We start from the raw sequence: 23,433 nt of genomic DNA on the forward strand, positions 1-23,433 counted from the left end.
ATGTCCTGCCTCAAGTCTCATATATTTAGCGTGCAGACAAAAAATGTCAAAATATTTTATTACTTTCCACTATCAGCACCCTTTTATGTTAAGATACACAACTAAGTTTAGCTTCTAGGGATTATCTCAATAAGTTAAAGGGGCGATATGTAGGAATTTGAGTGTAAAACACTCAAAAATGTACTTAAAATATCGAGAGAATGTGAAGAAATGACAGTTACTTTGGTGATATGCTGCCTCTTATTTGTAGGTGTGAATTTGACAGGTGGCCAATTCTTACATATTGGACCTTTAATTAATCATGTCTGACTGACAAAATGCAAATTTTGCTGTGACCCAATTAAACCACATCCAATTCTAAGGCCTTTGGTGAACACTACTTGCTGTAACATTTACCTGGACAATCAGGAGGGAGGTTTTACTATCATTACCACGACATCGCTTCTACATCTGAATCGACATGATTCAAATAAAACACAAGTTCGCCAATAAGTCATTTTTTTCTTTTAGATTCTTTATTTAATCAATGTTACATTAAACTAACATAAATAAAATTTTTATGAACAAAAGGCACACAGTTCAAATATAAACAAAGAGAACATCTGTACAGTTTGTCACATGTCTACTGTCTCAGAGAGAGAGAGCGGTCCAAGAGAGATGAGTTTCAGAGGGGGTTCGTTGACAAAATGCTACAGCGCTGCCGCCGCACTGCTGCAGCACATAGTCTCAGCGAGAAACTGTACACTCTTCAATCCACCCCGCGAGGAACTTAAGCGGTGGGCGCGAAGGCAAAAACGCCAACCGGAAACAGCACCGGCTTTCATGTGAAACTTCTGCATGGGGGGCTTTACAATATGTGGATGTCCATTTGTAAAAGGTCCCACTGAAACTCATGTCCGTTGTCTGTTTGAAGAGGCCACAAGATTCATGTCCACTAACGTAAAAGATTCAAACACGCAGCACATAGACTTGGAAAAATAAAAACGAATGGGTCGGAGGCCGGGTAAACACTCACTATTATGATTTTTGTAAGAGACCGACAGGAGTCAGTGTCGCCGTGGTTTCTCTATGGAAGCGTTAGATTGGTTGCTTGCTGCTTCCTCATAATAATAATAATATGGCCAGCTGGTCATTCACAGTACTGGCAGGACGCTAACTGTCTACTGCAGCCTTTGTCCTGATGTGGAGTTCATATACAGCCATACAACTAAATGATAAGAGGGCTGGGTTTGGTTGTTCCTGCATCTGCTCCAGATCAATAAGGTAGATAAATCCTTGTGTGTCCCGTGATCGCCACTGCAGGCTCCTGTTCATGCTCGATAACAAAGCGCGGTATATGAGTCCAGGCAAGTCTGTTGTTATTCACCTCCGAATGCTGGATGAAACAGTCCTCTGCTAGTCCAGTTCTTTCCAGTTTAATCCGGTCTGGACCAGTCTTTACTGCAGTCCAGTCTGGTTGGATCCAGTTGACTTGTAGACCTAAACAGCTGAGTATTTGCAAACTTGTCTGACGGTTTTAACCTGTTTAGCGCAGCAGATGGGTGAAGTTCAGTTGGTTGAAGCAACAGTCCCAATCCAAATTTCCATTCCTTTTCGTCCCAAGTGGAAAACTCCACCCATCTCGCACATCGACAGACTACATGAGCAAAGTGTGTGCAAATACAGACAGATCCAGGTCTGATCCAGGGCTTAGATGGTGACAGTGCTGGGTACCTCCTCATAGTGAATGATAAAGTAAGGGTAGCTCTGGTCATCGTTGAAGATGACGTAGATCTGGGGGTCCACCCAGTTGTCCACACAGGAGTCAAAAAGGTCACTGGAGGGGTCACGGGGGTTGATGGGTGGAGGTCGCCGCATGGAGGGGTTTCCTACAGTTAACCTGCATAATCACAGAGGAGAGGGACAGGGTTAGGACTTTAAAAGTGAAGACACTACACTTAAATATAAATCACCATCAAATGAGAAAAAACTAAAATACCTGATTAACACTTTAATGTACATTTTGTTCACTTTAAACTATTTCCTTTCAAGCACTTGGACAAAAGACATGTTACGGAAGTCAAACAGCCCAAAATCTCAGACTTTAACCAAAAGTTTTTAAAAATGCTGCTTAAAGATTTCCATTCAGCTCTGCAACCTTGGAGCCACACAGGATGAATCTAAAAGAAGCCTCTTCTTAATGTAATGCTTACAATAATGTGTTTTAGGGAACTCTAAATGATATAAGCATATGCTATTCGTGCATGGGATAAATGTGCTGTATGTGTATGAAATGAGTCAGTGCATTGTAACCGGCTCGTTTTTCTTCTGTTAAATATTCCCGTCAAGCTCTTAAGACCAGTAATCCATCAATCTTTGTTCCATTTCCTCTGGGGTCATAAATAAAACATATTAAAACAAGGATCTTTACAGAGAAAGGCAGTGACATTGAAGAGTCTGCGTGCCGGATGTGGTTTCAGACAGGAGCGCTGACCACACTGTACAGATATCTTCTTCATATGTCTGTTTCCCTGCTCAGGTCTGGAAGTCTGTGCCACAGAACAGATTAAACACAGGTTTGGTGTTGGGGGGTGGAGTATGTATGGTGTCTATCCAAACCACGACACCATCCTCTGGGTGCACAGGCTCCCTGCCGCAGCCTAACAAAGCCTGTGATGAATGATGGAATCAGCCAAATCAGCTGTTTTACATGAGCGGCTCTTGATTTGACTTGGCATTTTAAGGAATGGGGGCAGTATGGTGTACAGCATGGCTGAACAATGGTTTATGGAAAAGAACCTCAACATTTCCATGACCCAAATTAATGCTTGTGTGCACTGAAAAGTTTGTTTGACAGAGCGAGATAGTGATAGGGTTGGGAGCAGACAGATGTGCTGGATGGAACATACTGGTAAAGACTAGGAAGGGGGGACACGATGGCCCCATGTTCGAAGAAACACCGCCAAAAGCCCTCTTGGGTGCCCGTATTGTAGCTAAAGCATGACTGAATGCCCACTAATGTGCCATCCCAGTGCCCTCTCTGGTGCCCCACCACATACAGCTGGTGGAGTTTTTATTTTTTCCACCACTGTTTTCAGACAGGAAACCCCGATAAAAACTAGCTACACAAAACCTCACTTTTGCATCCACCCAAACTGTGTCACCTCCTGCAAACACATCCAAACCAAGCACGATGTAATAGATTAAGGCTGCAACTGATAAATACTTTCATTATGAATTCATCTGCTGATTATTTTTGACATTAATCGCTTAGTGGTTTCATGCATAAAATGTCAAAGAATCGTAAAAAATGTTCAAGTGACATGCTCACATTGCTTAATTGGTCCAACAAATAGTCCAAAACTCAAAGACTCTTCATTTACTATTATAAATGACTAAGAAACGTAGCAAATCCTTACATTTAAGAAGCTGGAAGCAGAAAATGTTTGCATTTATGCTTTAAAAAAAATACTAAAATAATTAATTCGTTTTTAAATAACTGGAAATCCATTAATCAACTTATTGTTGCAGCTCTAGCTGAGACATACGACAGACACAAAGATTTAAAGAGCTTACGCCACCAGTAAATGCAGGAGACAATAGCACAGTACTCTTTGATATCTCTGGTTGCATTAGGTTACTGCCGACAATGTAGTAAATAAAGACTGCTTTAAGGCAATATTGTATTTATAAGACTTTGTGATGAAGTACCTTGGTTTATCAAATATTAAGCCAAAACCAGACATTCCCACCTGGTTTCTCAATTTTAACCCACCCAAAATATTCTGTATTCTCACATTCAGTCCCTCATATAGTGTGTTTTTCTGCAGAGTTCAAGTTTCAAGTAGCGAGAGCTGTGAAAAATCCCATCCATCACCACAGAGACGAGAAATGTTCCCACTGTCAACTTGTTAAATGCGGCACCCACACACACCTGCCAGTGAGGACTTTGGCCAGGAACATGCAGTGGACTCCTTTGGGCGAGCGCTTGGAGAAGTTGTGGGAGTAGACGGCCTTACGGGCGAAGTAGGAGCCCTGGCCGAACATGGTGGCATGTTTGCCGCAGACTCGGGGGTCGAAGTTGTGCTTGCAGATGCCCTCCACCACGTCGGCCGAGGTGCCGTGGAAGAGGTGGCGCTCGCTCAGCAGCCGGTCCATCTCCGACATACGCCGGGACATGTACTCCTTCTTCCTGTTAGAGCAGAGAGAGGCGGGAGGTCAGATGGGATTTGTTGATGAAATTAACTGCTTCAGTGAGTTGCTTTTGCTTAACTTTACTTGCCAAAAGATAAAAGAATGAACAAAAGACCCCTCTGTGCAGTTCATCCTTTATGTGAATATGCTGATACACTAAGACAGATCATCTCTAAGGTAATAAATTAGTAAACAGCTGCTGTTTCTATTCAAAGGCTGTGATCACAGCCGCACTTGCTCTGAACCTTGGTAAGAACATCGGGCTTAATCCGTTTTCTTGAGCAACACACACACACACACACACACACACACACACACACACACGCACACACACACACACACACACACACACACACACACTCCCAGCTCGTTTGATGGACTGAGCGGATCAATCAGGCATGCAAAGGCGAAAGCGTTTCAGAGACAGAGAGGCTGTGACCCAACCATGACCTCCTGTGACCCTGCAGCTTGTGACCTGACACAGGCTTACATTCACTGAATGCTTTCAAGCACACACACACACACACACACACACATACGGAAACACACACCTCAATTTTCTTGCCATACAATTTGCTCCAAAACTTTAACACACAAACACGCAAACAAGTACTTATGGTTACCCTGTCACGACCCGAGAGTGGGAAGAGGAAAAACAACTGACATTCACAGGGGGGCATCACTTTTAGAGTCAGTGACACACACATACACAACACATGCGGTATCAGTCATTGTGAAACCGTGCGGTACCAGTCAACGTGTGAGAGTTTAACTGTCACAGCGGAGAGGACCTGCCTTGCTCTAACCACAGCGGTTAGCCCGCTGTGTGTTCGCGAGAGGAACATCCTCATCACCAAACAGCTCTCCATCCTCCGTGTTCTCACACCACCGCCGTCCCACACAGCTGGTACCATTTGGCCTATTTTCTGTTTTTTCTTCCTCCTTTAATGTTGTTCCGCACCCACCCTGTGTTTGTTAAAACAATGTTCTTATTCATGTTTATGTCTGCAACAAAATGTGCAGCTGTGTCGTCTGAAATACCCTTGGGTTCAGCAACAGAAATGCAGAAAAAGAGACGAAGTTTGTGCCACAACAGCAAAATATGGAAAACTATGACAAGAGAGGATTTAAGACAAGAGACACTGCACCACTTTGTGTCAATCATGATAAATAAACAAATAAATGTAAATATATATGAAAGACTTACTTCTGTGCTTCTAATCTAATTAGGTCCCCAAGTGCGGTCAGATCTCTTGACTGTGGGAACAAATTAGTATCAACTGTGCTACATCCACCACTTAGACTCATAACACTCTCGTGACAGAGTAGCTGCTGATTATTTCTGCAGATTTATGTTCAATTTAACAACCACAAGTGCGTCAAAGTTCAATGCCGCAGCTGCACCACACAGCATGCAAAGAAAAAAAAACTGAAGACACTGAAACCTGTTGAAAGAGAACTTTCTGACCCCGAAAAAAAATGTTTCTGTTTCCTTAAAAACACTTGGTTACGATTACTGGAAATGACTTGTTAGATTAGATATGAGGTCAGATTGATAGATGATATCTCCAGCAGAGAGGAAGTGCTTTAAGAACGTCTCAAATAAAAATGTTTGCGCTCCCCGGCTCACCTCTTGTACTTCTCCCAGAGGAAGGGGTTCTGCACACGCTGGATCTTGATGATCCTGAACTTGGTCTCCGAAACTGTCTTGTGGAAAAGGCTGTAAACCGTCCGGTAGCTGCGGTCTTCACGTGAGACCGGTACCTGCAGGAAGTCCTGGCTCATCGTCATGGGCAACCACGTTTCCGGAAAGAGGCTGGGTGGGTTGGTGGTCGTCGGCGAGAGGGGATGTGACGCGGAGAGCTCCATGGATGAGGAGGAGGAAGAGGAGGAAGAGGTGGAGGAACAGGGGAGGGGAGATGAAGAGAGGCCACCCAAAGTCCTAAAAGGAGAAATGAGATGTGTGGTTAGAAAATTACAATTGACTTTTTTTTGGTTTGTTTTTTAACTTTGTACTTCCAGATAGTTGAACTGAACTACATACACACACTCACTAAGTACACTTACTTTATATAACAGAGTAAACCTGTTCCTTACAGCTCTATCCTTGTAGCTCTTTTATCTAAATGTGGTAGTGCTTTATTTTACGGGGCCCATAGTTTCCTTCAATTTCCAAAACAGGAAATGAGACAGAACTGTAAATTCAAAGGAAAGTTCCTGCAGGAACTATTTAATGTAGTGCTAATGAAAGTGACTGCTCAACAGGACAGCCGACACGCTAAAATGTGCAATGTGTTCGCTGACAAGGATCCAGCACAACATATACAGTGGGGTCCAAAAGTCTGAGAGTCTGCTAACTCTTTTTATGGTAACATGTAAAAAATAATATTTTGAGAAAATAGGACACAACTGTCACTCTGTCTTCAGGTGAACTACATATTAAAATGTATTCTTTGAGCATATAGCCAATTAAACAGAACTCAAAAACAAATGGGGGGAACAACATATCATTAGGTAGTTAGCTCAGTTAGCTGTGCAGCTAGCGGCCTGGACAGGGCCCCTGGGAAGTGTCGTGGTTTATATCACTGGCACATTTGGGATAATGATACCAGGAGCACACATTTATGGCAGGAGCTTTATAATAAGGCAAACCAAAGCATGTGTTTCCAAAGTGTTTCCATTCAAAGCCGCATCCCGACGTCAAACAAACCTGCTGCGATGAACCTTTCCGAAATCATCAGCTCTCCAACTGTCAACAATGACATCACAGCACTGCTGAGCGGTGCGGAGAAGCTCCACAGCAGCCGCCAGCCATCAGCAACCAAACAAAACAGCAGGGCTGCACGACAATGAAACCCAGACACCAAACAAGACGACAGGGGAGGCAGAGCGAGGGAGAGACAGGAATGAGAACAAGAGAGAGGAGGATGAAAATGCCAATTGCTGAGCTGTCATGGAAGTGACAAAAAAACTATTGTGTCTGGCATCTAAGTCAGTAACAGTGGTTGGGCTGTCAAGTTATCGCTCTGTAAGTGTAAATGCTGTTAGCCCTTTCAGACATAACCGAGTGTGCGTGTGTGTGTGTGGGTGCGCGCGTGTGTGTATGTGCGTGCTGTCAAGAGACTGTGATCAGTGTGACACTTTTTTTTTTCTTCTTTCTCATCTCTTTTCTCTCTCTCTTATCTTGTCTCTACGGTCTCGATCTCTCCCCGCAATCGATGTCTCTATTCCCCCGTGCGCTTTGAAGAGATCACAGACAGCCTGCTGCAGAAAACAAGTGTCAAATGAAAAGGGACAGATAACAAGAGAGTGACGGAGTCGAGGAGAGGAAGAGTGAAAAAGGGGAGAAAAGATTGGGACGGATAACAAGGGACGGAGGGAGGAGACGCCTGAAAATAACATCATGGGGATAGAGAGAAGAGAGAGGGAGAGGGAGTGCCAATCAAGCTAATGACCCCAAACTCTAAGCCTAGCACAGATTGTTCCCGACACACACACACACACACAAACACACACACACACACACACACACTGAGGACGCTCATTGACTTGCTTTCAAAACACTAAATTCAGCGCAAAAAAACAAGCGTTAACACACAACATTTTAACACTCCTCCTGCTTTCTCTCATCATAATGTGACTGTGTGATCATATTCTTGTGATTCACTGAAGCGCGCACACAACAAACGGATGAAAAAAGTCCCAGGAACAAATCCCTCGATCCAAATTCCAGCTCCCCACAGTCACATTTCACACTCCTTCATTCACCAGCTCCACTCTGCTGTGCAGCCAGTCTGGAAGCCATTTAGCCCTCTCTCACTTCCTCCCCGGCTCGCTTGTCTTCTTTTCTCTCCTCCGTCTCCCTCTCCCTCCATCTAATTTTCTCTTTCTCTCGCTTCCTCTCCTCCGTCCCCTGCTCTCCATTTTGTCCTCTCATGACTGTCAAAGCCCCCGGTGCAGGAACAGCCCGTGCTAGCGTTTCTGTCTGTGCGGGACACTGGCAGGACACCGCAGCGGCAGCCTGCTCAGCAAAGGAAGTGAAACATTCTGCAAATGGGGTGAGATGACTCCACTTGTTTCCAATCTGGTATCACTTGTTTCAGGGATATCACTGGCGAGTGCAGCGGAGGCCAGTCGCTTCACTGCTTTGAATAAAATAGCAGCTGAAAGATAGAAAGTCCTTAAATTATGTTCTTTCTTTTAGAAAGAAGTGGACATATCGCATCCTGTTCACAGATTTTCTCCCTAGTTATGAGGAAAAAAATTAGATTTAAGACCAAATTCAATCACTTCAGTGGGTATTTCTTGAGTTGTGGGACCTCGCTGAATGGATTTTGTCCTTTGTCCTCTGTCCCATCTGTCCTCATTTGCCTCATTATCTCATTTTCCGTCTGTCTGGCTCGAGCCCACTTCACCCTGCACATGACGGCTCCTGTGTCCCGGTGACTCTGTCTGATTTGCCAAAAAATCTGCAGTATTAATTTGGGCTTCAAGTTCAGCTGAGGCTGCCAGTGTGGAACGGATTAAAGGTGACTGTGGCGTTCATAGGCTTCTGAGTATTCAGCCCTGACTGCGACATTAGCATTGTGTACGGACCTCTGTGTGCCTGCCAGTCTTCCAACAAGGACTCAGAGAACACAGAGAGCCATGAGAGACAGTGTATCACATACTGAAGAGCCAACTTTGTGTTTGTGTGCGTCTTTCCAGGCATTTTAAGTTGAGGACTTTGTTTCTAATAGTCAATGAAGCTTCATATCCGAAATACAAAATGTTCTCGAACAAGGTTGAGATCTGAGTGCTGAACAATCTGCGAGGCTCTGCCAGAGAGAACAACAGGAACCAGAGGAGGCAGTAAAAGACAAAGAGGGACTATCAATCAAGTGAATGACTTTAACCTCTCAGCTGGGCACCGACTGTTCCTGACACTTTGCCTTACTGGTGATTAGCTGCAATTACCGCTGATCAGAATGTTCTGTTATTCTTCATAGAGAGTCCCTGTCAAACACATGACCCAAAATGTCCAAATCAGTTGGTCTGGTCCAGTCTGCGTAATGTTCTGATTAAACCCATGTGTAGAGCTGATTGATATGGTCTTCAAATAATGCACGTTAAAGTTAGGTATGCAAGGGAAAGGCCTGTTTATATAAATCTACCACTGCGGATAGTATACTGCTCAGAAACAATAGCTTTGGTGACAACACCAAGACAGTTATCTTATTGGTCAGCTCGTCCTTTATTTGATAGGATTATTGGCAGAAACAACAGATTACGGCCCAACGTCAGCACACTCACAAGCTCACAATAACAATGGTAGATGTGTAGTAAATAAAATGTTTACCATGTTCATCATCTTAGCCTGTTACTAATTCAATCAAAACACAAAGTGCAGCTGAGTTTTTCATGCATTCACTCATGAACCAGAGAACTGAAAAATCAAAATTCAGAAAAAACTCCAGAGAGTACAGTTTATCCTGAGGGGGATGTGAACATCGATCCAAAATTTCAAAGCAATTCATCCAAAAACAAACAATCACTGTCCCAAGAGCCACTAAAACAACAGAGGACACCTCAGGATCACTAACATCTGCTGGAGCAGACGGGAACAAGAATGTCTTGATTGTCTTTACTTACTGTAGGTGGGGTGTTAGCATCACGGAGGACATGAACATGGGCCGCTTCTTGATCTGGCGCCTGAACCCGAAGACGGCATTCTGCTGGAAGCCCTCCCTGATGTTGAGGATATACTGGTTCTGGAGCGTTATGAACCGCACCTCCTTAAGACCCCTTGAACTTGCCTCCTCTATGAGCTTCACCACCGGCTGTGGAGGAGCAGAAAAGTAGAAAAAAGGAAGGGGTGGACAAAGACACGTAGAAGAGTTTAGACTCAACATCCGACTGTTTCTGCATTTCCATTCATCAGAGGAAGGAGGAAGGGAGAGCTTGGAGAGGGAAATGTCTGAGGTGTGGTGCAATCTATTGATAACACAAAGCAAAGCTTGGTAATGAGTTTCATCATGAGACACAAACTCACACGGACAGAAACAAGTCAATCTTTACTGATTTGGTGAAATAAATTGCAGTGGTGTTTAGGGGTGTTTAGGTGTTTACAAGTGTGTGTGTGTGTGTGTGTCTAAATCGATCCCATCACAGTGGCAGGACAATCGATTGGTGTGGGCAGAGTTAATGTGTCTGGCCTCATGTTCATAGAGCATGCACGCAAACAAACACACACACACACACACACACGTGCACCGACGGGCTCACCTCGGAGTATTCCCTCCAGCCAAAGTTGTCTCTGCAGTAGTACTTCCACACTGTGTGACAGCTGGGGTTGGGGTGTGGGTTTGTCGTTGGGATGGGTAGAGGGCTGGCGGGGGTGGTCAGTCGTCGGACGCGGTCAAACTCCAGGTCACATACTCGCATCGCCCCAAAATCTAGGGAAAACACTCGACCCCTGGAACACAGATTGAAAAATCATTAACTAACCACTGCAGCCGGCATGAAATAACATTATATACAGTTAGACGGTTGATCAAAACAGTATATCTACCAGTATATCTAAGTATTTTCAATGTTGATTTATCTGTCTTTCTGAATTAACCTACTGGTGGTTTAGTTAATACAATGTCAGAAGAGGGTGTAATGATTACAGTAACTGTGATGGTTCATGTTCATCAACAATGTGAATGATGTTGTAACATCTATATGCCAAAGGTAGCATGCTAACCAGCTAGCCACATCCCATCCTAGTCTAAAGCTAATGTTTCTGTGTGAGAGATGTAAACACCAACACTCCCCTGGTTCTCCAAACTCCCAGTCCAGACTGCTAACTGCACGGCTAAGTGAGCTTACTTGCTAACGGTGGCTACAGTTGGCAGCAGTTAGCATGTCCTCTACAATATGCCACCCCCTTTTGTTTGTTTGTTTTGATACATATTGCACCTCTAACATACTTTAATAGCAGCCCAGAACCTGAGAGATTCTGTCCAGACTGACATAACAAGCAAGAGCAAGACTTCAAGTGATGTGCTATTTAAAAATGTAACATGATGACATGTGTATGGGAATAGTTCAAGATGTCAGGTGCTTTCTAAGATAAGAGGACTAATATCACTGTCATATCTATAGAGGTGACTAATATGTTTGCTGTCACCTTAGCTTCGCTGGCTAGTTTGGCCTATATTGTGTTTATACAACAATAATATGTGAGTGTCCGAGCTTCTTGTAGTGATTTCTAATTGCCTCTGGCTAGCTTGTTCCCCCTGTTTCCAGCTTTCTTATGAGAGTGGTATCAACCTTTTCATGTAACTCTCTGCAAAAAGAGTGAACAAGCAAATTCTCAAAATGTCGACCTCTTTCATTTTTGTGCTACTGACATTTGCGCTCAAGATCATTGATTCTGTAGCATGTTTAAGTGTAAACATCTGCTAAGCAAATAAATGCTGTAAACATAATCTAATCATGCACATACAACCTCCTTTAACCCCTCTCTGTCTCGACAAGCAGGGTCAAAAGCCCATTGTCTATGTGTGTCCGAGTGTGTGTGTGTGTGTGTATGTGTGTGCATCAGTCTCTCTACATTAGCCTTCTATAGGGCCTCTGGCAAATCCTTTCTGGGTCAGACATACCACTCAGATAAATGTGGGCATCATACATTGGCACGCTATGCCATGGACTGCAGACAGACAGAGAGGGTGAGACGCGCGCGCACACACACACACACACACACACACACAAACACACACACACACACACCAAATACACATGGAGAGACAAGCAATCTTTGCAAGACAGCCACATGGCCAAATCACACAAAAACATGCACCCAGCCTGACGGTGTTAATGGGTTCATCGATTTTCGCAGGGAAACTAATTGGATGTAATGTCAAAGGTTAGACGTGGGTGAGTGCGTGTCTGTCTGGAAACATGTGTGTGTGTAAAGCAGGGGCTGTGTTCTGCCTCAGGTTTGTTCAAAATAAAGCACATTAAATGAAAGCCTTTAGATGTTTCCCATTTAAAAACAAAGACAACCCGAGAGGAAGTGCGATGAATTATTAGTTCAGCAGCCTCGAGAAGCGAAAACCTCACATCAAGTATTCAGTTTCATCCACTATGATCACAATTACCGGTCACTGGGGATACAGGCACGTGCACACGCGTCAGTTTCGGTCAGGAAGGTGCTAATGAGAGCTGCTGAGTCATTTTTTAAGAAACATATACGCACATGGATACAAATGCTAATTATAAACCCTGTATTTAAAGACAGTGATACTGCTAAGTCATGGGGTGACTGCATTTGTGCAAGAGGAAGTGAAAAAGGAATTCATTCAGTGAGCACATGCAGGAAACAAAACTAAGCAACTAAGGAATGAGTCAGTCATTATCAGATCACCAGGTTATCAGTTGAAACGGGGCAGATATATTACGAAAATGTAGGTTTCCTGAACTGTGATTGGGCATTAATTCTTATTTCAGCGACAGATCAAACCCTATGGAAGATTTAACAGTTCTCTAAACTGCATTCAGGCATTCGGTTAACAATAAAAGTCTGTTTCCATGTCACACAAAAGAAACAGATAATTAAATTTGAAGAGAGTGGATGATGGCAGTGGAAACAAATTAACTGTGGAGATATCACCGCTTTTATTTCACCTCTGGTCAGCCCTGTTCTTCCCTGCTCTCTTTGTTTTCTTAGTTTCTCCTCAATTTATTCCCTCGTCTCCCTGCTCTGTTCTCTGTTTCGCTGCTCCTTTATGTCTCTCCACAGATCTCTGTTCTTTGTCTGAAGCAGAAGGCTGGCTGCACCTGCGTGGCCTGCTCTCTCTTTCGCTGTCCCCGTCTCAGAGTACAGAACGCTTTCTGCCTGCAACAGTGTGTTATGATGTCTAGGGCTTCTGCGTGTGTGAGCTCGAGAGCACTGTACGACGCACAAACACGCACGCATTCTGGATTTATTATGAGGAAGTTAAGTTTAACTGTGTCACATTTACAGGCAGCCTCTGAGCCTCTCCCTCTGACACACTCAGATGAAGACGGGTCTCCAGAGAGGTCAGTCCTTTTTTTCCCCCTACCCTCGCTCCCAGACTAGTTTGTGCCGTTCTAAAAATAAAATTCTGTTGGTTAAATTAAGTGCACTGAGATGCTGTGCTTCCACGGCGAGGCCAATCAAAAGTTGGAGAGAGACGCGAGGCACACCCACCCTGGCACGGTCAACAACTTCTCAAGACTGTGCTTGAAAATGTGGGACCGCTCCGAGCCTGTGCGAAGGTTCACACATGCAACGGAAAATGCAAACCTAGAGAGAAGGTTTTCGAAGCTGTGTATTTTAGTCTTCCAGGGGGGGAAAAAAGGGACGACAAAGTGCTGACTAGGGCGGGGTGTCTGTACGCTAAAGGTGAAAGAAGAAGGCCCTTGAGCGTAGCACGTGGCGCTGAAAATGCACCAAAACCTGCTATGTCCTTGTAGCGGGCAGCTCCCAGGTGTGGATGTGTGGATCAGAGCAAGGTAAGAAAAAAAGAGAGAGGAGCTGTGTTCAGCAAAACATTCCCCTGGAAAAATAAAGGTTAAGAAAACTCCCCGCACTGTCAAAATGGCTGTTAATCCCTTACACTGCCTTCAGCACACACACACAAACACATGCACAACTTTGAACTCTCTCACGGCTGCACACACAAGGACCCGCATACCAGCATCAGTCATGCTATTGTGAACGTCACAGGCTGGGAAAAAAATCCCCAAAAAGAAAACATGTACGCACGCACACTTTCTTTCGACAGATTCACACACACATACACGCATGCACGCACACACACGTGCGCAATCTTCGACCGGTCACGCCTTGATAAGTCAGTCAGTCAACCAAGACTGCTGACGAAGGCTTCTCTCTCTCTCTCTCTCTCTCTCTCTCTCTCTCTCTCTCTCACACACACCACCTTGATGTCATGGGTAAGTGTCATTTCGTCGTGTTCACTAGCTATTCACATCTCTAGCTATCTGTTCAAATGTGTTTCATTTGATTTTTTTGTTTTTTGGCTCCGAGCAAATTACATGAAGCCAACCACACACACACACACACACACACACACAGGGCGCGAGAACAGGAAGAAATGTACTCTGTCATCTCCTGCGCGTCCTGGATTGTTCCTGTTAAGAGTGTGTCTCTGTCCTCCTCTGTAGCAGGTCATTAAGCTCACAGTTCAGAGTGTCCTCGCTCTCAGTCCTCCAAACTGCTCTTTGAATTTCTGAGACTCTCTCCCCGGGCAGGGAGCGTGAAATAAACAGGGCCGAGGGAGGATATAAATAAATGAGTTTGACATTAAAAACAACATGGAAGAGCTGATCGGTAAAACAGAGGAGAAAAACACACACACATTTCCACATCTCTTACACCGATTTAGGGACAATTGAGGAATGGACGAGAGACACACGAGGAGTTGGAAAAGGAAAGGTAGAGGTAAAGGCAGACTCTGAGTAACAGAGGCAGAGCGACCCTGACCTCGCCCCGCTGATTCATGGCATGGGCTGTCTGACACAAACACACACAGACACACACACACACACACACACACACACACACACACACACTGCCAAGAGTGAACACACGCGGTCTGATTATCTCGACACCACCTCTTCTTTCACACACGCACAATCACCACATGCAAAAAAAAAAAAAGCCCTCAAAGACACAACCATCCTTGATTTTCTTTGATTGGTGACACAATAAGGGGGTGGTGTTGGCATCCCCCACGCCGCACACACCAATGACTCTGCTCACACACACGCACCTTGGTGTCAGGTCGCTCTGCCCTTGGTGTCCGGTGACTTTTTATGTCAGTTGATGACAAGCGAGGCTTTTATCACCTGGCCGACAAAAGAGTCTCTCTCTCTCTCGCTCACACACACACACACACACGAAAAGCGGGTGCTCTGTCTTGGTTACGCAGATGTTTTTCTTACGCAGATATTACCAGAGGTAGGCCCGGCTATATGAGATTTGGTTCTCTTGTAAATAACAGACATCACGTAATAGTCTTTTAAATCAGCTGAGGGGAATTAGATGTTTTCTCTTTCTCCCACACACACAAACAGCACAGTATAATAAATCTGTAGGCAAGCGAGTGTACAGCCAAAGATTATCACGGTATAACTTTTAGAAGCGATGACTGCGACATTCCTTCTTACTGCTGAGTTCATGACTAAGGCGGATTAGCCCGACTTCCATTCCTGCTTATCATATGGATGGGATTAACCTGTGCTATGGATCATACACACATGGGAACAGCTCGACACGGAACACACACTCACATATGTATTACAAAAGGCCATGCAGGACATCAGATGCGCGCACACACACACAGACACACAGAAAAAAGCCCATCCACTCCCTTTCTTCTGCACACACACACACACACAGGGCAGGAGGCAAAACAGGCCTGTGTTGCCATACCGACAGAAGAGCTTGTTAAGTCATCTGCTGCTCTTTAGATTACTAACGATGTTATCATTTGGCTATGGTTACCACAGCGATGCCTGCGCCCAGTTGGTGTGTACTTGCGCGCATGAAAAGACGGGCTGGGTTCTCTAAAGAAAAGTATCAAAAGGGCTCACACACATACACACACACACACGCACACACCCTGCACAACACAAAGCTTCGGGTAAATGACTGAACTGAGCACTGAATAGCCAGAACGGTGTGAGCACGGCACAGTTTACAGACTTTGGCGTTTGTCATCTCATCTCCCGACAGGCTGCTCGGCTCGAAGAGCACCGAAAACCAACAGTGAGTTTACCCAGCGTCAACATGTCACCGAAACAAACAATTTCACATTCATGTCCACTAGAGGCAGGTCACCACCTTACTGCAGTTGCAGACTGTGGTGCTGGATTAGACGAGGGCAACAACAGAATAAAGCTCTTTTTTCAAACCAGGAATTAGCCTGTGTTTACTTCCTGTTGATGAATGGCTACAGTCCTGCCAGTGTGTCTCAGGACTGGAGATGTTATACGTCACGTTAGATGTTTTACATTGTGTATTCACTCCACCATCCTCAAACAGCCGAACCCGTTTTTAGGGTCAGGGTTACAAAAACGTATATAGACATTCTTGGGTTGAGTGTTGCGCCTCGAGCGCTTTGCAAAAATGTCACTCCAGGTGAGGCAACGGGGAGGATTGTGATAAAGAACAGTCACGATGAGAATGTATTTCAGAGCTACGTCCTCATAGGTGACATTCAAAAGCGGGTGACGGTGCCCGGGATGATATAATTAAGTGATTATCTAGCCTGTGAGAAAAGTTGGCCGTGTGTCAAGAGGCTTCAAAAGCTAATTATCAGATCAAATGTGTGAGTCTGACTCAACTTGTAGGGAATCAAAAGATAGATCTCGAATGGCTTGTGTGCTAGTCAAGCCAAGAACAAACACAGATCACATCTGCGCTGTGCAAAATATTCACTGCACATTACAAACTAAACTGCTTTTGCACAATACTGTCACGGCCGCAACAAACAATTTTGCTGTGGATGAATCTGTTTCTTGATTAGTTGATTGGTTGTTTGGTCTATAAAACGTGTCCAAGATTTAATTTGAATGTGCAATATGTAAGACGTGGCATCCTAATGAATTCAAAGCTAATATGGAGCAAAATATCACCAGAATAGCCAACTGCTCCTTACTATATCTACCATTAGCTAGTTAGCTCAGTTAGCTGTGCATCTAGCAGTCCAGCCTAGAAGATCTGAGCACCAGGAGAGTGTTGGTGTTTCCCCCCGCTACCACAGGGGCACTGGCCAGAAAACAGTTGGCGGTTAATTAAAGAGGTAACAACTAATCGGATGGTTGTTGCAGCTCCATTCAACACAAATGAATATAATGATTTGAATTGTAACAATGAATGCATCTCAAACATACTGGTGAAATAATTGTGGTGTTTCTAGTTTCTACTGGAGTTTCAGGCAAGCGAGCCAGATGGTCCTGTCTGACTGTGTGAGAGCGTAACACACTTGGAAGGTGTCTGAAGAATTTGGGTTGACACCACCAGGTGCATATCCTGTTTGTGGAGCAATACGCACTTTGCATAGAGTTTCAGTTGAAAACATGAGTCAACAAGTCAAACGCGAGGACACATGAAAGTCGCTGAGCACACACGTGAAACTGTGTGTGCATGACACACATACATATAAACAAAGACAAAAGACGTGTGGTCCCAAAGGGCTCGGTTAATCATCAACGACCAGTTGATGTGAAGGATGTGGTGGATAGTTCGGGATGATGACGCTGTGTCATTGACGTGTCTATGAGAGCATTCACATCTCCTGATTAACACATTATGAGAACACGCTTGGAGTAAACACAGTTAACGTGCTGCATTTTAAAACTTTAACTGCATTAAAGATATGTCTTCACATTCATCAAACGATAAAATGAAACACAAAACACAAAAATACAAATGTTATGATAATGTTACGGAGTGGCATGCTACCAGACAAATTGCTAACTGCTGCTAACTGAAACTGCTGTTAGCTAGTTAGCTCAGTTAGCCACACAGTAAGCGGTCCAGACTGGAAGCTAGGAGAGGCTTAATTTGAAAAATGTGTCTAATATATCATAAAATCTGTCATTTCTTCACATTCTGTTGGTAATTTTGGTTCATAATTTTAAACTAATATTAGAACTTCAATGCATCTGCAAGTATTTTGACCTAGACAATTGATCAAAAGATGTTAAACATGCCAAGTTCCAGCTTCTCAATTGCGACAATTTCCCTGTTTATCTTTAAATTTATGTGAGGCGTACTAAATATCTTTGGGTTTTGGACTGCTGGCCAGATGAAACAAACTGAAGACCTGAAGAAGCCACAGTAGGCTGTAAGAAATAGTACAAAAATATTCATGAGTCACGACAAAAAGAAAAAATACATAAAAAGCAGTATGCTGGCAATATTTTACAAAATCTCCACTAATATGCTGAGATCGGATTAGAGCTGCAACCAATGATTATTTAAATTTTTATGAATAATCATTTTGTCAAAAAAAGCAAATAATCAAGAAATGTGTGTAATGCTCATCACAATTTCCCAGAGCCCAAAGTGGCATCTTCAAATTGCTTCTTTTGTTAAACCACTGGTCCAAAATCCAAACACTCTTCATTTATTGTCATAAAAGACAAAGAAAATCAGCAAGTCATTACTTTTAAGAATCTGGAACCAGAAAACGAATGACATTGTGCTTGAAAAACTGACTGAAATTTGTTGGAGCTCTTTGTGGGACACTGCAAGTGATCATGTAACAAGACATGAGGTCCAGGCTGAAGGAAGTTGGGACTTGGGTTTGTCATGTGGGCCAGCATAGGGGGAACGTCTCCAGTCATGTATATCGTTAACAGGAATAAACCTCGATCAACCTGCGTTTCCAATCAAGTCAGTATAGTCGGCACAGACGCGCTCGCTGCGTGTGAAACAGTACGGTTTCACAGGAAGCGCTGCGTGCTCCTTTATGTCACCCCACCGGGGCCTGCCAAGTGCTCGCATGTGTGTGTCTCTATGTGGGTGTGTGTGAGAGAGTGAAAGAGAGGTTTATCTGCTGTCTGCTAAAAGGCGTGCGTGTGAGCGCTGCGAGCCACTGAGCTCCTCTCTGTGCGGCCCGTTCGTGTGAGCGCCTGCGTGCCAAGCAGCGCGAGAGTGCGTGTGTGTACACAGCGGTGCGCATGTTTATGACCGAGGGAGGGAGAGGAGCTGCCAAGTGCGTCTGTGTCAGTGACCGCACAAGGCAACCGAGGGTCATTGAAGTTCACAGCTTTTGTGCCGTGAGTGCCGTAAAAAAAAAAAAAGTCTGGGATTTGAACAGAGCTCTGGCCAATCAGGGGCTGAGTTTGGGAGCATAGGAAATACAGGAAATAGATAACCAATATCAGGGGCCGGGTGGTGGCAGCGCCATGTCTAACACAAGGGCACCATACCCGGTATATGATACAGATTAACTAGGAGCCACATGAAGGCCAAAATCACACACACACACAGATACATAACACACACTTTCACACAGTAACACTCAGACAGGCACATTGACTTGGCTGGAGTCCACCGGCCTGCACATGCACAGGACAGCTGTGGAGTCATCGTGGTGAAACCAAAGAGGAAGCTCGGCCCGAGGTCTACTGTTTCAGACACGCCACACCAGAAGTGCTTATCATTCACGGGCAGACTATCAGCTTACTGTGCCATTGTTGCCATGTCACAAGTGTCAAATATTTGTTAATTCATAGGTACTTGTGACATGGCAACAATGCACCTATCGGTTTACCGCACAGTGGCCTTTACAGCGGGAACTTACAGTGTGCTGCACTGTGCAACCTGTTCAATCCACTGAGAGGACCTCTGTCAGAATGGTTTTTCAAATTGTGTCTTGAGGGATTACCATAAATACCATGTGCGTGTTGTTGTCCAGAATAAACAAGTCATGACAGAAACCGAAGCTCCTCTGCGAGTGCGCATATCACACTTTCAGTTCCCATTCTGAAATGATTGAACCGAAAAGAGTTCACAGATCCAGAACAGAAATACAGAAACACTCTGTAACTGCTTCCCCCCGCAGCAGGTACCAGTATCTAACCAGAGGACGTACACACACACACACACACACACACACACACACACACACAGTACAGGATAACACAGCCTGCAGGTTGCAGCACACACTGCAGAGGGACACTTACTGAAACTTGAGCCTGACTTGCTCATTGTCCGGGTTGCAGTACAGTCTCTCCAGCTGTTCCTGGGAGTCGTCTGCTATGCTCTGCCACGTCTGACTACTGCTCCTGCGGATCTGCCAGTGGAAGGGCAGCACGGTGTGGTGGTGGGCACAGTCATTCCCATAAACACACTGTCCTTGGAGGAAATCCACACAAATGTCCACCGAGTCCGACTGATGCGTGTGATACTGGAGCTGGGTGAGCAGCTCGAAAACCAGGTCGAGGGAGGCCTCCTCACTTTTATCCTGAAATAGCACTCCTTTGTCGGGCTGCAGGATGAGGGGATGGGGGTCCTGGAGGCCTGAGCGGTCTTTGACTGGAGGGCTCTTGGACCCGGGGGTCAAGAGGTCATTGCTTTTGATGCCCCCCTCCTGGTGAGGAGCCTGGGGTGCCACCACGGGAGGTATATCCCTGCTGGGGGGCGTTATTGTCACGGTGCTCCCAGCCGCCCTGAGGCCAGGTTTAGGCTGAAAGCAGCGGCTGTCGGGGGTGGGATCCGTGATCTTGGGTCGCTCCCCTCGCCGCTCGGTCTCCTCCAGCTCCGCAGTAGTATCGGCTAATTCCACATCACCGTCCCGGGTCATCAGCCCCGGCACTCCAGCTCCAGCTGTGGCATCGTCGGCGGCTCCTGGGTCTTTGAGACACACCTGGCCCATACAGTTCTGTTTCACCACGGCCGCCGCGCACAAGGTGCCAGGAGTCCGGCCCGGCTGGTTCCGGGGAACAAACACCCCGTCCCCGGAGACCAGCGTGTCCGTGCTCAGTAAAGTGGTCAGTATAGGATCCTCCAGGGCGCGGTGGAGGCATTTGGCGTCCAATTTCCTCTGCTTCTTCTTGAAATAAGGTTTCACCAGAGGTATTTTGTCCGGGAGCCCCACGATCTGCTGCTCGGTGAAATCCTCCCCTTCGTCCATGTTCAGACTCATATCCAGCGAGATCCCAGTCGGCACACCGTCTGCGGATTTCTGGAGAATGTGCAAAGTTTTATCCATGGTTAGCTACCACAGCCCGACGGTCCTGAGGGGAAAGAGAAAGAAAGAGAGAGAAAGAAAGGGACAGTCATTAAACTTAACACCTATAATCCCCAAATATTAGTTTCCCAAGGTGAAGTCACCCTGGCGCATGGAGACATGATTAACAGGCTGCTCGGACGCGCAATTATGCCATAAAAATAACCGTGAAAACTCATGTTTCCTTTCCTGGAAAGGAAAGAGAAAAGAAAGCCCTCGCTCTGTGTGCCGAAACGAAACCTGTCTAACCTCTCCGACAACAGCCACAGGCTGGGTCTGATCCCGTAATGACCCTGCAGATAGAACAGGAATAACGCAGCAGCAGCATCCACCATAATGATCTGCTGACACAGGCACATTATCAGATGAGCCCATACAGGAGTGTTACAGGAGTGTAGCCTGTTAGAGTCACTCCGCTCTCAGAGAGGAGAGACGGGTTCACGCTCGCAGCCAGAAGAGCTGAAGCGGAAAAATATTACCTAATCCCGAGCACGGAGTCAGCAGCCTCAGATTAATCATATGAAGGGAGGAGGGAAGAGGAAAAACAAAACAAAAAAAACAAAAAAACACGGGGATACACAGATAATCAGTGTATTTGTTGCTCTTTATTCTGCGGTCTTTGGTCTCTTTGCTAACGTCATGCCTGCAATTACAGCTGCGTCTCCGAGCAGGAGCGATAAAATCAGCACTGTAACAAAACCCCTCTCTCCCGGGACCATATATTTTGATCACGGGAGTCCGATACGCGGCCCCTGCCGTCTACGTGCCGCTTACACATCGCTGCCCGAGCAAGTTTGCACGTAGGCTACAATCGAAACACACACACACACACACACACACACACACACACACACACAAGGCACTGCGGCGGAGCAGCGACAAAAGCTACATCGGGCTCCCCGGTTCCACCAGCAGCTCTCCCCCCGCTTCACGAACACTCCCTCCGGCCGACCCGGAGATGTGCGGGACTTCTCCGAAGCCGAACACCGGAGCACTGCAGTAGTCGGCCGGGGTGATTTTTTTTTTCTTTTTTTTCTCAGTGATCGCGCAGCTCTCCCGGAGCGAATGTCAAGCTTCAGGCAAAAAGACGAACAACCCTCGGACCGCATTTCTCCGACAAAAAAAACCCCTACCTGCGCGATAAAGTCCGCCCCTCTCCCCCCGGTCTCGACACTCTTTGGTGGGTGAAATCCAGTGCGTACATCGGCGGAGCTCCGTATCCAGTCCGGAGATAATAGTATCCGTGTGTGGACTAGACTGTAGTCCGGCTGGGTTTGTCGCGTCCCTCTGCTGCCTCCGCCGCTCTCATGCTCCGTCTCTATTTCATGCTGTCCGCCTCTCTCTTTGTATCCTTCTGCCGGATAGAGAAGCGCAGGAGAAAGCAGCAGACGCCGACAAAGAGTGGGGAAGCACAGCTGTGCCGAGAGGACGCTCTGGCTGCCTCCAGGCTCCGTACAGCCAGGCCCCGCCCCCTCGCAACCTGGTCAGGGGCGGGGCTTCGCTCCAGAGAGGGGGGGGGGGGAGGAGGAGGGAGAGACGGGTTAGGGTTAACCCTATCCCTCACCCTAACATTTGGGGGAGAGAAGAAGGCATACACCTGACAGTCTGCCAGCACAGCTATTTCATTTCTTTGTGTGCCTCGGCCTGAAGAAGACCCACGGTGGTCGAACTGTATTCATAGTTTCAAATACAAAATTAAAAGCATACATCATCATGCCTTACCAGCAGGATGAGAGAGGGGAGAGATTTCTGGTGGAAGGACCGTGCACCTCCTGTCTCCCACGTTTTTACGGAGGACAGGGCCCCTTCTCCTACCCTCAACCTTGGGGAAGAATGAGAGAGAGAGAGAGAATAGTCTGGCTGAAGAAGCTTCATGGGGGTGTGGGGACCTTCAGGGGTCCTGGAAGTAATAAAAAGCAACAAAAAAAAAAAAAAATTCATTACTTCACATATCCATGACAGACAGTTTCTTCAGTAAAAGTAGTAATACCTCAACATGCAAAAACTACACTACAAGTAAAACCCATGTTTTAAAATTGTTTTTAGGTGAGTACATATGTATCATTATATAATTCATAATGCACTTTTAGATGTGTGATGTGTTTACCTGTAAGGGCCCCAGGGGAAAAAAGGAGTTGAGCCCCTGTTTTGGTCCCAAGTAATTTTTTCATGTCTGAGTCGAGTCAAGTCACAAGTTCTGTCAAGTGAGGTCGAGCCACGATGAGTCCTTTGTTACTGCATATCAAGCCACTTTTTTACCCTCTAATATTCTGCAGTCTAACCTGCAGTATTTAATCTTTATAAAGAGAAAGGACACAGTGTTAGTGTCTGTCTAACGTTATTGGCCAACCTTTCTAACCTGCTCAAACACTATGACAATTGATTCAGTTTGGATTGTAATCGTTGATATTTAGGTCGATACATGTCATGTAACCAAAAAGAAAACACTTCATAAAAGCTAATTTATTTGTTATCTAAATTTCTTCTCAATCAAAATAATCCT

General features: G+C 45.5%; 1 protein-coding gene across 1 annotated transcript; it reads right to left on the reverse strand.

Annotated features, from left to right (window-relative positions):
- Window positions 1-493: 493 nt before the first annotated feature.
- LOC119004470 (TCDD-inducible poly(ADP-ribose) polymerase) lies at window positions 494-22,379 on the reverse strand. Its single transcript, XM_037071396.1, has 7 exons — window positions 22,064-22,379; window positions 19,885-20,937; window positions 10,438-10,627; window positions 9,805-9,992; window positions 5,804-6,115; window positions 3,914-4,171; window positions 494-1,879 (listed from the first exon to the last, which is right to left on the reverse strand). Exons 2-7 carry the CDS (start codon window positions 20,910-20,912, stop codon window positions 1,690-1,692), a joined length of 2,166 nt encoding a protein of 721 aa, XP_036927291.1. The 5' UTR covers window positions 20,913-20,937; window positions 22,064-22,379; the 3' UTR covers window positions 494-1,689.
- Between the last annotated feature and the right edge of the window lie 1,054 nt (window positions 22,380-23,433).

The sequence above is a fragment of the Acanthopagrus latus genome, chromosome 2 (genome assembly GCF_904848185.1).
Source record: "Acanthopagrus latus isolate v.2019 chromosome 2, fAcaLat1.1, whole genome shotgun sequence".
Taxonomy (NCBI): domain Eukaryota; kingdom Metazoa; phylum Chordata; class Actinopteri; order Spariformes; family Sparidae; genus Acanthopagrus; species Acanthopagrus latus.

Coding starts and splice junctions, on each gene's coding strand:
- LOC119004470 (XM_037071396.1), bottom strand. CDS start 20,912: ATGGATAAAACTTTGCACATTCTCCAGAAATCCGCAGACGGTGTGCCG. Junction 9,993..10,437: donor GCTGGAGGGAATACTCCGAG/GTGAGCCCGTCG, acceptor GCTCCTCCACAG/CCGGTGGTGAAGCTCATAGA. Junction 4,172..5,803: donor CTCTGGGAGAAGTACAAGAG/GTGAGCCGGGGA, acceptor CTGCTCTAACAG/GAAGAAGGAGTACATGTCCC.